The sequence below is a fragment of the Euprymna scolopes genome, chromosome 10 (genome assembly GCF_053919585.1).
Source record: "Euprymna scolopes isolate OS-2025 chromosome 10, ASM5391958v1, whole genome shotgun sequence".
NCBI lineage: Eukaryota > Metazoa > Mollusca > Cephalopoda > Sepiida > Sepiolidae > Euprymna > Euprymna scolopes.
In genome coordinates, this window is record NC_136491.1 from 70,123,875 (window position 1) to 70,138,530 (window position 14,656).

At 34.0% G+C, this 14,656-nt stretch overlaps 1 protein-coding gene across 7 annotated transcripts in view; it reads left to right on the forward strand.

The window, feature by feature from the left end:
* Nucleotides 1–14,656, forward strand: part of LOC145286085 (dynein intermediate chain 2, ciliary-like) — a 96,667-nt gene that overhangs the window by 17,932 nt on the left and 64,079 nt on the right. For all 7 annotated transcript variants that reach the window (XM_080134763.1, XM_080134758.1, XM_080134759.1 and 4 more), the window contains 3 exons: nt 2,255–2,302; nt 9,187–9,267; nt 13,908–14,034. In XM_080134763.1, coding sequence (XP_079990889.1) covers nt 2,255–2,302; nt 9,187–9,267; nt 13,908–14,034 — 256 coding nt within the window. The remainder of the gene's footprint in view (nt 1–2,254; nt 2,303–9,186; nt 9,268–13,907; nt 14,035–14,656) is intronic.

Genomic DNA, 14,656 nt, shown 5'->3' on the forward strand with positions numbered 1-14,656 from the left:
GATTTTTCTTTCATCCAGTGTTCTTGTTTGGATTGGTTTATCAGTTTGTATGTCCATGTCCCATAGGACTTTGTGATTCTCGTTTTCAAGTACTGTTGCCGGCTTATGTTTGTACCACTTGTCTGTGTGTTCGAGATGCAGTTGTTTGCATAATTCCCGGTGTACTACCCTTCCTGCTTATTCATGTCTGTTTTTGTATTCCTTTTGGGCCAGTTTGCTGCATTCACTTATTATATTATTTATCATCTCGTCTCTTTGTCCGCTGAGCTTGCATTTGCTGTTTTCTTGGTGTTTTTCAATCTTTGCTTTGATGTGATTGGTTCTTATCAAGTTGTCTTGTGTTGCAGTTATTAGGGAGTCAGTTTCTCGGCTTATGTGTCCTTTTCTCATCCATGTCCTCGTGTTTTCATTATTTTCATCTTTTGTCATCCTTATGAATATTTTGTGTAGTTGTTTCTCTTCCCACTTTTCTTTTCTTGTCTTCTCCTTTGGCTCTCTGTTTTCTGTTTTATTGATTTTTTTCCATGTTCCTCGCTGCTATCATTATTCTTTCAGTGTTTTGTATTAAGTATTTTTCTAGTTCTTTTTTGCTGTCATTCACCAGTCCCCTTTTGCCGTCTTTCCTTTTTAAGTAGAGTCATACATAATCGAATGTAGTGCATTATGCATGATCATGAGTTTTTCTGGTCTTCTGATCGAGTTGTCTCAGTTCTTCTTTAGTTCACCCTATGAACGGTCCAGAGTATCTTACTAGTGATACTGCCCATGTATTTATGCCCTTTATTAGGTTTCTGCTATATAATTTGGTTTTGACAATTTTTCTTCTTGTCCTGAGGTATTCCTTTCCAATTCTCGCTTTCATTTCTGTTGTTTTGATGGTGTCTACTTCCAGTATTCCTAGGTATTTATAGGCGTCTTGTTCCTCTAGTGCCCTCATCTCCGTTTGGTTGGGTAGTTCTATGCGTTCTGTCATCTCTAGTTTTCCCTTTCTTATAACTAGTAGTGTGCACTTTTTCTTATAACTAGTAGTGTGCACTTTTTCTTACCAAACTCCATTTGGATATCTTGGCTGAAGATCCTGGTGGTATTTATTAATGTCTAGTTTATTTTTGGTTCTTACGAAGAGTTTCAGATCGTCCTTGTACATCAGGTGGTTCATTTTTTCCTCCGTGTTAGACAACTTGTATTGGGCTTAGCATTTTCTCAGTATACTGTTCAGGGGCATCATGGCTATGATGAACAGTAATGATGATAATGAATCTCCTTGGAAGATACCTCTTTGTATGTTAATTTCTGTTATGTGTTGTCCATCAGCTGTCAATTCCAGTCTCTATGTTCTCATCACATTTTCAATCACGTTGATGGTCCTGCTTGGTATTTTATACATTTCTAAGCATTCTATTATCCATGCTTGAGGGATCCTGTCATACGCATTTTTGTAGTCGATCCATGCCATGGTTAAGTTCTTTCTTCTTCTTTTTACCTCCTTTAGGATCTTTTGGTCTATATATAGCAAATCATGTGTTCCTCTTTTTCCTTTCTGGTATCCTTTTTGTTCCTCGGGGAGAAGTCCACGATTATTCAGGGAGTGGTAGATTTGTTCTCTCAGTTCTGCTGTTAGTATTTTCCATATAGTGGGTAAGTACGTGATAGGCCTATAGTTGCTGGGGATGATTCCTTTCTCCATGTCCTTCTTTGTCATCCAAGCTGGTACGTTTGTTTCCTGTATACATCTTTTCATGTTTTGAGCTAGTCTTTCGTGTAGAGTTGTACATTTTTTGAACCACTATGCATGTATCCCATCGTGTCCTGGTGCTCTCCAGTTTGCCATTTTTCCTATGGGTTTCTTTATAGTCTCTTTGCTGATTTCATTCACTGTTCCTTCTTCGATTTGTTGCAACTCTTCTTTCATGTCTTTCAGCCATTCAGAATTTCTGTTGTAGTCTTGTCGTTCATCTCATATCTTACTCCAATAGAGTTTTGTTTCTGTTGGGTTTGGCTGTTCCGTTTTTGTTTTTCCTCCAAAAATTGGCTTTCATTGTTTACAAATGTCCTGTTTTGCTTGCATTGTTCAGATTTATATCTATATCGTTTTAATCTTCCTTCTTTTGCTGCTATTTTTTGGTTCAGATCTTCGTGTTTCTTGTTTAGCATATTCCTGCTAGTCAAATTTCCATATTATTATTATTATTATTATTATTATTATTATTATTATTAAAAAAAACCCACTCATTCTTTATTTTGTTTTTCCCAGAGTAAAACATTGGTTAAACCCGATGACCAATTACAGTTAACAGAAGCGGTAAGTGATTTTTTCTTTAAAAAAAATAAAGTAAACCAACAGAAGAAATATGTCTGTTGTTTTTATATCAATTGCTTCACAAAAACTCTTGTTTCTCGAAGACATTTTATCCATGTATTTTAATCATACAAAATATATGCCGAAACATTACTTAATTTTTGGATTAAGCTATGTTTTAAAACAATTCGATTTTAATTTTTCTAATTAGCCATCAGTTGCAATTGTCTCAAAAATGATTGATTTCTTATTAAGTTTCTGTTTATCATTCTTTTCCTTTCCTATTGTATCTTGTTTGATTCCTCCACTCGTTTTTATTTTATACTGTACGCTCTCTCTCTCTCTCTCTCTCTCTCTCTCTCTCTCTCTCTCTCTCTCTCTCTCTCTCTCTCTCTCTCTCTCTCTCTCTCTATTTATTAACCTTTAATAACTATCAAAGGTAATACAGAAAGGATAGACTTTAAAAATAGGCCGTTATAAACAAAGGAGAATACTAAAATATTTAACTCATGGTTGGAGAGAGAGAGAGAGAGAGAGAGAGAGAGAGAGAGAGAGAGAGAGAGAGAGAGAGAGAGAGAGAGAGAGAGCATGCTCTCATTGAATACAATATTAACCAAAGATCAAGGGATCAGGATCAAGACCGTAAAATCAGTTTTACCACATTTTACATTTGGCAGTTGATAACAACAATACAATCGCATTCGTTTCTGGGCAACGCTAGGTATTCCTACTAGTAAATATTTAAGTCTCTGTATTTCTTTCTTTTCTAATTAGAATGTCTACCGTCCACATAACATCTGCTAAGGTCACCCCATTTTCTATTTTGGTCTCAGAATCACATTCTACCGGCGTAGTGCATTTCAGAATCCAATAATAATATCGTCTAGAGACATGTAAAGTATGCTAAGACTGCAGCTGCAGAGTGAATTCAGCGCAAAGTTATACAATGCTGACTCTTGTAGAGATCACAGAAAACGATGTTACTTTTAACTTAAAAAGTAGCTCAATTGTTAGTATCTTGAATTTCTACTACAAAGAAAATCGATCAATTTACTTGTTCAATTGATTTTCATCCACAATTACTTGTCATAGAAAAATAGAAATATTTGGTTCTAAACGGAAGATAAACGTATGCTGTCTGAGCCAAAATCATATATATATATATATATATATATATATATATATATATATATATACACTTGTTATTGAGCACTATTTTATAAACATTGGAGTTTTATTGGAATGTACAAGCAGATTAATTATGTTTTTAAGCAAAGTAATTCGTAATACATATTTTTTTATTTAAAGACATAGTAAAATGTTTTCTTTTTTTTTTTACAAAGAAATCACCATTTATCATGGCCGAAGGACACTCGAGGATAAGGGTTAATGAGTATACAGTAATCAATGGGACAATATCGTAATAATCGTTAATAGTGGAAATTTGGTAAATTGGATTACTTAAGGAGACAGCTCATCAAGAACTTGTTCACATGGGACTTGAAGACGACTATATTGTAGTCAGTTGGAAAGCAAGGAAACAAAAGAGAGTTCCATAGGTGTGCAGTTCTAAGAAAGAAGCTTGGGTTTAGGCACAGATAAAGAGTTGGGAAATTATTGATAATGGTTTCGACTAGACAAGTGTTCTTCATGAAAGTTTGGCAAAGGAGGAACATAGATTGGAGCTCAGACGAGCACTTGCCATAAAAATAACAATAAAGCAGGCACAGGCTCTAAATATCTCTTCTATGGGAAAGAGATTGGAGGGAAGAGAAAATAGCATCTCCCACTAAACTACGAAGTCTATTTTGAACTCTGTCAAGGCAGGATAAGTTGTTTCTAGCAGCTCCTGTCCAGATGTCGCAACAGTACTCCATCCTTGGAAGCAACATTTAGAAAGAAATAGCGACAGCTAAGAGAGAATTTACTGAAACCACTAAAAAACGCATAGAAGTACAAAAATTAGGAATGCGTGACTTCTGGAAAATCTACAACAATGTAGTAAATAATGGGAAATCAACAATTCCCCCACTAACCAACAATCACGAGGTTGTTTGCTCAGCAACCGACAAGGCTAATATGCTTGCCAGTTGGTTTGCCTCAAACTCCACACTGGACCCTTCCAACCACCCCCTGCCTGACTTTCCTTTGCAGACAGACGCCACGCTAGATGATCTAAAAATTACCCCTGCTCAGGTGCATGCTATCATAAAAAAACCTTGACACTTCAAAAGCATGTGGACCCGATCTCATCCCAGCTGTGCTATTAAAAAAGTGCTCAGCCGAAGTAGCTCCAGTTCTCTCCAAACTCTACAACAAATGCCTTAATGAATCTTGCTTTCCGGACTGTTGGAAAACTGCTTCTGTGGTACCAGTATTAAAGAATTCTGGTGAAAGAACTGACCCATCTAATTATCGCCCCATTAGCCTCCTCCCACTTTTCGCCAAAATATTTGAGACCTTAATTAACCATGCTCTACTTCAGATGCTAAACTTCTGACTGACAAACAATATGGATTTAGACAAGCCCGTTCCACAGCAGACATCCTCACTGTAATCTCTGAATGCATATACCATTCACTGGACAAAGCGGGGGAGGGCAGAGCGGTAGCTCTAGATATATCTAAGGCTTTTGACAGGGTGTGGCATGACGGTCTCCTCAGGAAAATTAGATCATACAGTATCAATTGTAGAATACTTAACATAATTAAATCCTTCTTAGATAAGAGAAAAATCCAGGTTGTCCTCGACGGTCGTACATCTAAACAATATGATATAAATGCGGGAGTGCCTCAGGGGTCTATCCTTGGACCTCTATTGTTCCTAATATTCATTAATGACCTCTCCGACAAAATTGCCTCTGAGATGGGTATATATGCTGATGACACCACACTATAACACGCATGACAGGAAAACAAATGAACATATATCTAAAGAAATGGCAAAAACACTAGAGGTTGACCTCCAATCTGTAGTGGAATGCGGACAAAAATGGATGGTCACATTCAATGCTGCCAAGACTAAACTGGTTTCCTTCAATAATTACAAGAAACCTTCTCTGCCACCAATAGCAATGGCCAGTGACTCTTTATCTGAGAGTACATCTTTCAAACTGCTTGGCCTAACGTTCACAGGAAATAGGAGTTCGAACAATTACATTGAAAGCGTTGCCAAGGCCGCTGCAAAAAAGGTAGACTCTCTCTACCATGCTAGAAAACTACTAACACCTGAAATTTTCCTGTACCTCTATAAGGCCACCATTCGCCCATGTATGGAGTATTGCTGTCACATTTGGGCTGGTGCATCTGCTACTAGTCTCTCGCTCCTAGACAAGGTTCAAAAGAGAGTCGCAATTCTGATAGGCCCTGAACTGGCATCTAAGCTTTGTAATGTTGCATCCCTCTGCCTTTCCTACGAGTATTTTAATGGTGAATGCTCTGACGAACTGCAGGCACTTGTGCCCCCACGACGTAGACACCCTCGACAAACCCAACAGGCAGCTAAATCCCACCCCCACACAGTAGAGATCCCTAGATGTAAAAGATCTTTCTACTCCAGTAGTTTCTTCCCCAGAACCGCTAAAATCTGGAATTCCATTCCAGGCCACTGCTTCCCCAACTGTACTGACATGCAGAAGTTCAAGTGCAACATGAACCGACATCTTGCTGCCCAAATCCCAGCATAGTACCCCAGTAGTTGTTGCCCCTGGTAGTAACCCCCTACACCAAAGTGGCAATGTGCCTTGTTTGGGGTGAAAATGTAATAAAAAAATTGTAATAAAACTTGGCTCTTATACAGGCAGAAAATTGCATCAGCATTGAGATATCTACTGGAGTGGTAGAATGATTTCACCATTTTTTCATCGACTGTGTGCTCAAGATCAGAGCAAAGAGGTATTTATGATGAAACAGAATTTCTAATATATTGGATTTTCGAGTCTTTCATTTGATTCAGTTAACTTTATATATAAGATTAGCATGGCTACTTGGTGTAGCCCTGGATAAGAGCAATAAAATAAAAGAGTTAAAATTAAAATGTCTGTAAAACTTTTCTTTGAAAACTTCTCTCACTCGATTTCTATTGAGTAATCTCTCTCCTCTTCCTCTTTCCTGTTCTCTAAACCCGTTTTTATCTCCATCACAAGTACTATTTCACAGTAAAAACTCGTTCTAAATGCCCCCCCCCGCTGAATAATTTTGTTCCTGTTGACCTCGCCCCCCCGCCCCCCCCCCCAAAAAAAAAATGTGTTCATATTCTGTTTGAGGCAATACTGAAAAAGAATGCATCAGCTTTTTGTTGATGTCTTGCATAGTTTTTGACTTTTAAGTGGACACATATGGACAACTTCCCTCTATATAATAAATGATTGATAATTATTTTAAGAACAGTTTTGAACATAGTTGAACAAGAGCAAAACCATGCAGTGTTATTATATTACAAAGAAAACTGTCATGATTTAGTCATTTAATGAGACTGCACATCAAGTACTTCAGGCCTTCATAAAACCTATTAAAAGTCAATCAGAATGACCAAGTGACAAAAGACTCCAAATCATATCAGACTTTAATTTTGGAAACGATATGACCAAAAACATTAGTATCCTCGAGGTTAGGTATTTGAACTGAAATCGCTGAAAATCTGTTAACAGCATGATGATAACCAAATTAACGAGTATGCAATGGTGGTGGTGGTCGTGATGGTAGTGATGATGGTGATGATGATGATGATGATGATGATGATGATGATGATGATGATGATGATGATGATGATGATGATGGTGGTGGTGGTGGTGGTGGTGGTGGTGGTGGTGGTGATGATGATGATGATGATGATGATGATGACGACGACGATGACGATGATGATGATGATGATGATGATGATGATGATGTCAAAAAAGAAATAAAAAAATAAGTAGAAAAAAATCATTTTTTTTAAGTTATAAGAATGGCACTTTTGATGGTAGCAAGAAATGGAGAATAAAAGAAATGGAAAATAAAAGAGAAATCTCAGATGATGGTGTAAAAAGTGAAATGCATAGAAATGTAAAAATGTTTTTAAAGAAAAACTGTAAATTAAATCATTCGTTAGTGTAAAAAACGTCAAAGAAAAGAAAAATTGTCTATAAATAAATGTTTAGAGAAAAAATGGTTAGGAAAATGTATTGGAAATATCTGAGAAAATGATTAGCAAAAAGAAAGGGAAACATGCTTTAGCATAAAATGAAAAGAAATTGGATTAAAAAGAAAAATAGATATCAAAAAACGGACTATGATTTTAGTGAAATGAAAGGTATGATTTGGTAGACGTCTCTTTTTTTTTTTTTTTTTTACATAGGCATCACCACATTATCAAGGCCCAGAGGCCACTCAAGGATAAGGGTTAAAGAGTGTACAGTAGAAATTGGACAATATAGTAATCATTAGTAATGAAAATTTGGTAAATTTGATAACTTATATGGAACGGCTCATCAAGAACTTATTTACTTTAGACTTGAACACAACCATATTGTAGTCAGCCGGAAAGCAGGAAAACGGAAGACAATTCCACAGGCGTGCAGTTCTAAGAAAGAAGCTTTGTTCATGGAATCTACGTTTAGGTTTAGGCACAGATAAAGAGTGGGGGAAATTATTGATAGTGCTTACAGCTAGACGAGTGTTTCTTGTGAAAGTTTGGCGAGGGGGGACCATAGATTGAAGCTCAGTCGAACACTTTCCATGAAAATAACGATACATCAGAGACAAACTCGCAACATCTCTTCTGTGAGATAGAGGTTGCAGCAAAGAGAAAAGGACATCTCCTACGAGGCTACGAAGTCTATTTTGAACTCTATCAAGGCAGGACAAGTCCTTTCTAGCAGCTCCTGTCCAGATGTGGCAACAGTATTCCATCTTTGGACGTACCTGGCTCTTATATAGATAGAGAATAGCATCAGCAGTGAGATATTTACCGGATCGATAGAAAGATCCCACCATTTTTCCAGCGGCCTTGGCAACAGATTTGATGTACGTGTTCCATTTAAGATCAGGAGTAATGGTCAAGCCCAGAAGCTTGTCAAAACTTGAGGCCTCCTGAAGACGAGAGCCATTCATTTCAATTGATGCCAAATGTTGATTAGAATGTTGATGATGTAAAGAGAGAAGCTTGGTTTTAGATGCATTAAAAGTAACCAGCCACTCCTTTCCCCATTGTACTACGTGCTCAAGATCAGAGGAGAGAGAATTGGAGAGAACTTGGTCGTTTACTGTCTTAGATGTGCAACCATAGTGTCATCAGCATAAATGTCTACAAATGATGTAAGGATGTGATTTGGAAGATCATTAATGTAGATTAGGAAAAGAGTTGGGCCCAGGATGGACCCCTGAGGGACACCGGCATTAATACTGTGAGCTTCTGATTTTTGCCCCTCAACTACTACTCTTATGAACCTATCAGAAAGAAATGATTTAATAATTGAGAAGACATTTCCAGCTATACCATAACTAGCGATCTTATGAAGTAAACCTTTATGCCATACCCTATCAAAGGCTTTAGATATGTCAAGAGCAATTGCCCTAGAAAGATTGCCACCGTCGAGAGATTTGCTAATCCTATGCGATATAACTGTAAGCACATCTGCTGTAGATCTAGCAGAACGGAAACCATATTGAGTGTCACTAAGAAGGTTATTTTTGTTGAGATGGCTGATTACTTCTGTATTTAACACAGATTCTAGCAACTTACTCATGACGCACAGGAGACTTATTGGCCTGTACTGATGGGACATTTTTTTATTGAATTTGTTTTATTGGAGTGAAATTAACTAAGTAAATGGAGTATGCAGTAATGATGATTATCTTTCTTTTTAAGGTTGAGGACTATTAATTTATTTTTTTCTTTTCATTTTACAGGAACTGAAAGAAGAGTTTACACGCATTCTAACTGCTAACAACCCACATGCTCCCCAAAACATTGTCCGATTCAACTTTAAGGTAAAATACTCAAAGCAAATTTATTGCTTTCATATTTTTTATAATGCTGAAAGATATTCTAATATTGTTACTGAAATGTTTCAAAAGATTTCTAAAAAAAATACCTTTTCTTATTAATAATATTTGCATTATTATTTCACTTCTACTTTCTTAGTAAGAATTGTCGTTCTTTATTTTGTATCATTATCACATGATATTTTTGTGGGATAGTTTGATTCTGTTCATTTTCAAAGTGAACTAACTGCTAACAAAAGCAAGTAATTTTGGTACCTTTTTAGGTTGCTAACTATGCAATATATTTTCTTTTCCCATTAGGTCATGAAAAGTTAATAATGTATCAAACCATTCTTTGTAAAAATTTCCAAATACTGGAAATATTTAATAAAGAAATCACTGACTTACAGTTATCTGTAATTCATTTGTCTTCGTTATTCATTTTCTTTTATTGTAATTCGGAGTTTTAATCTATTATTATTATTATTATTATTATTATTATTATTATTATTATTATTGTTATTGTTGTTGTTGTTGTTGTAGTAGTAGTAGTAGTAGTAGTAGTAATAATAATAATAATAATAATAATAATAATAATAATAATAATAATAATAATAAAAAAATAAAAAAAACATTTTCAATTATGTTGATGTGGTTTTCTTTTTACTTGCAATCTTTTGTAAAAAACACTAAAGAAGAGACATATTGGAGTTTACAAGTAATTATTTTAATTTAGCGTCTTAGAAACGATCAATCGCCCAATCGTTGTTAATCTTAAAATCCATGAACTGAAATAAATAATGTTATAAATTTATTTGTGTCAATTGTGTGTGTGTTTGTGTGTGTGTGTGTGTCTGTGTGTGTGTCTGTGTGTGTGTGTCTCTCTCTCCCTCTCTCCCCCCCCCTCTCTCTCTCTCTCTCTCTCTCTCTGTATATATATATATATATAAATTTTAGTCATTCAATAAATTTAAAAATTTATGACGTCAAATGGTTAAATTTCAAATCAAAAGATTTTTATCATTCTACTAGACTACCCGTGACCCGTTGGGTCAGTATGTTAGATTAGCTATGGAATTAATGTATGAGCATGACACTTCTGGCGTAAAGAAAATAGTTTTTGTGACATAGCAGAAACATTTCCATTAAAGTATATTAAAGTGAAAAAAGAATATAAATAGATTTAGTCCTTCTGTCCTGTTTATAATTGTTTATTTTTGAAAAAAAAATTACAGCCATTGAATTTTAAGTGGTTGGCCATACTTATAGGTAAATGTGCACTGAACAGATACCGTAATACTTCAAGTTAAATTCAAATTTTGATATATCTTTTTTAAATGAAATTGTTAGTTGAAAGTACAGAATAATTAAAAACACTCTCCCCATGTTAAGAATGGCTTTTTAAATAGAAAATGAAAATAAACTATAACTTTTTTCATTTATTTTAAGCAAAAATTCATGACCCATTGGGTCAAATATTTAATTTATGTTAATAATAAGGTTAATAAAACTAATTAAGACAATGTGGAAATGAACGATGTAAAAAAAAAAAAAAAAAAAAGCAGAAAGTATTAACAATTGTTTATTTGGATAATTTAAACACACAAAAAAAACAATTGGGACGCTGAAAACATACACAGTAAAACAATTCGTTTTATTGTGTTGATTATTTATTTGTAAAAAAAAATTCATTTTTGGGGTTATTTATGTTGGTAGTGTAGAAGAAAATGTATGAATGTTTTTAAGAAAGGTGTATTAAAAAATGGAGAAAAATTTAAAAAAAAAAAAAAAGGAAGAACGTGGGTAAATCGCCGTTGTAAAATGCTCTTATATTTGTCAACGGGTCAAAGTTGATTTATTTGTAAGAAAATTGCGACAGTATAGTTGTATATATATATATATATATATATATATATATATATATATATATATATATATATATGTATATATATATGTGTGATTGTTAAGCTGGATTAAATCCGACGATATGAAATAAAATGACCATCCTCTTGAAGAAGCCTGCATAAATCGGGCGAAACGTTGAGTATTTAGGTCCTTCAACCTCCATTTTATTTCATATATATATATATATATATATATATATATATATATATTATCATACTTACATTGTAGATTGGACTCTACTGAAAAGTAAATATGCAATACTGTTTAAGCTTGTATAAACATTGAAACAAGTTAATTGATTGTAATTGTAACAAGTGAATTGATTGTAATTAGAACAAGTTAATTGACTGAAAGAAATAAATGTATGATTTATTACTTTTAATGGATTTTAATAGATTAACGGCCCATTCGGCATAACAGCAATAATCTTTAATAATGAGCTAAAAGACCGGGGTTCAATCCCTGATTGAGTCATATCAAAGACTCAAAAAATGCTATTTGATGCTTCCTTACTAAACACTCAGCATCATAAACATAAGGTAAATGGAGTACTCCTGGGAATGGAGTAGCACTCTTAGGTGTAGTAGCTAATGGAATGGCAGATTTGGAGTTGTCTTCGGCTATAGCTGACCACTTTACTTACTTTTTTTAATAAGAAATTCTGCGAAAAATAATTTTTTAACTTCAAATAAAATTATACAATTGAAATGTTATTGAATATTTTCCCTTAAAAATACCTTTGATTTGATTTATTTGTTTTATGGCATATTAGCCTTTTTTAGGGTCATTTGATGCTGAAACACATTTTCTACTGTAAACCCTTCATTGTAAACAAATTGCTATTTACGGGAACCTGTTCACACACACACACACACACACACACACACACATACACACACACACACATATTTATTATTATTATTTCACTTCAATTAGTTTTAAAAGATCAAGGGACCTAACTCCTCCTGGAGCTAGCACTTGATTTCATTACGATTTAAATTTATATCCGAGAGCTCTTTTAAAAATAGACGTCGTTGCCTTTATGGTTGCCAACTGTATTTCTTTACAGCTTGATCTTCCAGGGATTGTTTCCAAATATTTTTAAAGATTTTTTTATTAGACAAATTTCTCTTATCACAATCAGTTTAATGTGTATTATATTTCTTTCAGAGACCATGTCGTTTTTAAATCACTTTTAGGTCCTGATATTTTATTTTTCACGTTCAGTTCTATTAAGGCCATAGTCATTTGGAACGATGATATCAATAATGAGCACAGTTCTTTCAGGTTTGTTCTATATTAAAATGTCTTGCTTAATGGCTTTGTCTTTTATGTATCTGTCTACCTGTATGTGTTTGTCATAGAATGAGTGTAAAGAGGTTTGTGAATTGCAAAGTTTGTATCTATATTTATTATGGCATTTGCATCCAACTCCATGTGAAGAGGTTAAACAGTTTTAAAAATTATCAAACTATCTTAAAATGATAGGCTGCTAGCCAAACGACAGCTTTTATTATAGCTGCTGTAAAGAGTTGTTGGGATTTTATTGCATCTGTCAAGACAGAGGTTATGTTTACGGTCAAGTTTGTTACAACGTTTGTTTGTTTGTTTGTTTGTTTATGCACAACCTAGCATTCACAATACTTGACCAATTGCTACTAAAGTTGGTAAAAATATCGTCATGGTCTGATTTAATTTCGGATATCTAGGTCACGAAAATCACTTCAGTTCTGTTCATCATGGAGACTTGGCTCATCTTATATGATTTTCAAATTCCAACTTCCGATTTTTCACAGTTTGATGCATTGATCTGATAGTCTTTGCTAACAGTACAAATAAATGTTTTTTGAGCTTTCAACTTTTTTCATGGAATACTTCATATCATATGAAGACCTAAGTCCCAAATGAGACTTTGGCCCATCTTTATGTTGTCAGGCAGAAGTATGCAGTCTCACAACTGAGTTACGTCCTTGTTTAATTATCATATTTAGTATTACACCCAGCACCCCAACAGCTCCTTTTGTCATAGTTGGTCCAATTGTATTCAATTTGATTCAGCAATGGTTGTAACAGTGCTTGACTGCCTTTGTCTACTTAATATTTCACTAGCAAATAAATCTCAGCTTCACTTTTACTCAAATATATAAAACAAGCTTTTAAAATAAAATAAATGTTGGCAGACATGTATAACATCATCCTGTACCATTCACTGAATTTTTATTTTTCGAATTAAGTTAGAAATATTTAGATTATTTTTTAAAAATTAACTGTTCAATTTTCTATTATTCTTCTGGTATTAATACGGCCAAACTCTTTTTCACCATCCTCTAACTTTATATGGTTTAATAAAACTATTCACATTACATTATTCGTTTAATTCTAAATCGTCATATTAAAGAAAAGAAGATTTTGAAACTTATTGTTCAATTTTTTGACTGGAGTTCAGTTTGTTATGTAAAATAATTAGTCGAAAGACCAAAGAGGGAAAACATTTTATGCTAAACTTAGAAACTAAACACTCACTGTTAAAAACTGGATTTATTTTGTAATATCAAAAATTTGATATTTCATCGATAGTATTATTTGGAAATATTAAAAAAAAGAAAAGAAATCGTGGGTAGGAAGGGAGTTTTTGTACACACACGTCGGACAAATTCTTTTTACTAATAACAATTAATGACATAAAAAATGATATTCTATTAAGATTGCATTGTTTTTAAAGATGGAATTTTTTTTTATAGGAAAAACAATATAAACCCATTTCCAGTGTGGATCAATTGGCTGTTCATTTCTCCCTCGATGGCAACATCATTCACAAGGATTCAGAAGAAGCTCGACGGCAAATGGCGAGAGTTCAAATTCAAGACGGTTCGGTTTGATTTATTTCTCTAATTTTTTTTTTTTATTTGTTTTATACACACACGCACACATACATATGAATGTATGAGGGTTGTTCCAAAAGTAAAGCCTCCTAAAAAAGTTGAAAAACTACAAATACTTATTTTTCTACATGGTCACCATCATTCTGAATGCACTTTTGTCAGGAATTCAATAACGTATCTTTGCTTCTGATGCACATCCATAACAGAAGTTGCTTTCTTAGAGTTTCACACCCTCAATATCTGCAACAAAGAAATGAAACTTTTAGGTTATGAATGCATGTTCAATTATCATAACAATGTAATTTGCACCCCTCCTCTGGTCCATTCAGGCATAATAAAAATAGGAGACATTACTTTTTTCTCTCCGTCTCTCTTTCCTTTTCTCTCTCTCCTTCTTTCTTTCTTTCTCCCTCTCTCTCTCTCTCTCTCTCTCTCTTTCTCTCTGTTTATTAATAGTCAAAGGTAATGAAACTAACTATGAAATTAGAATAATCGGGTTTGTATTACTGTACACATAGTTGTCAAAAAACAAATATATAACAAATAAATGTTATCAAAGGCAAGATAAGTTACTTTTCTACCAAACTGGATATATTTTTCGTGTTTTT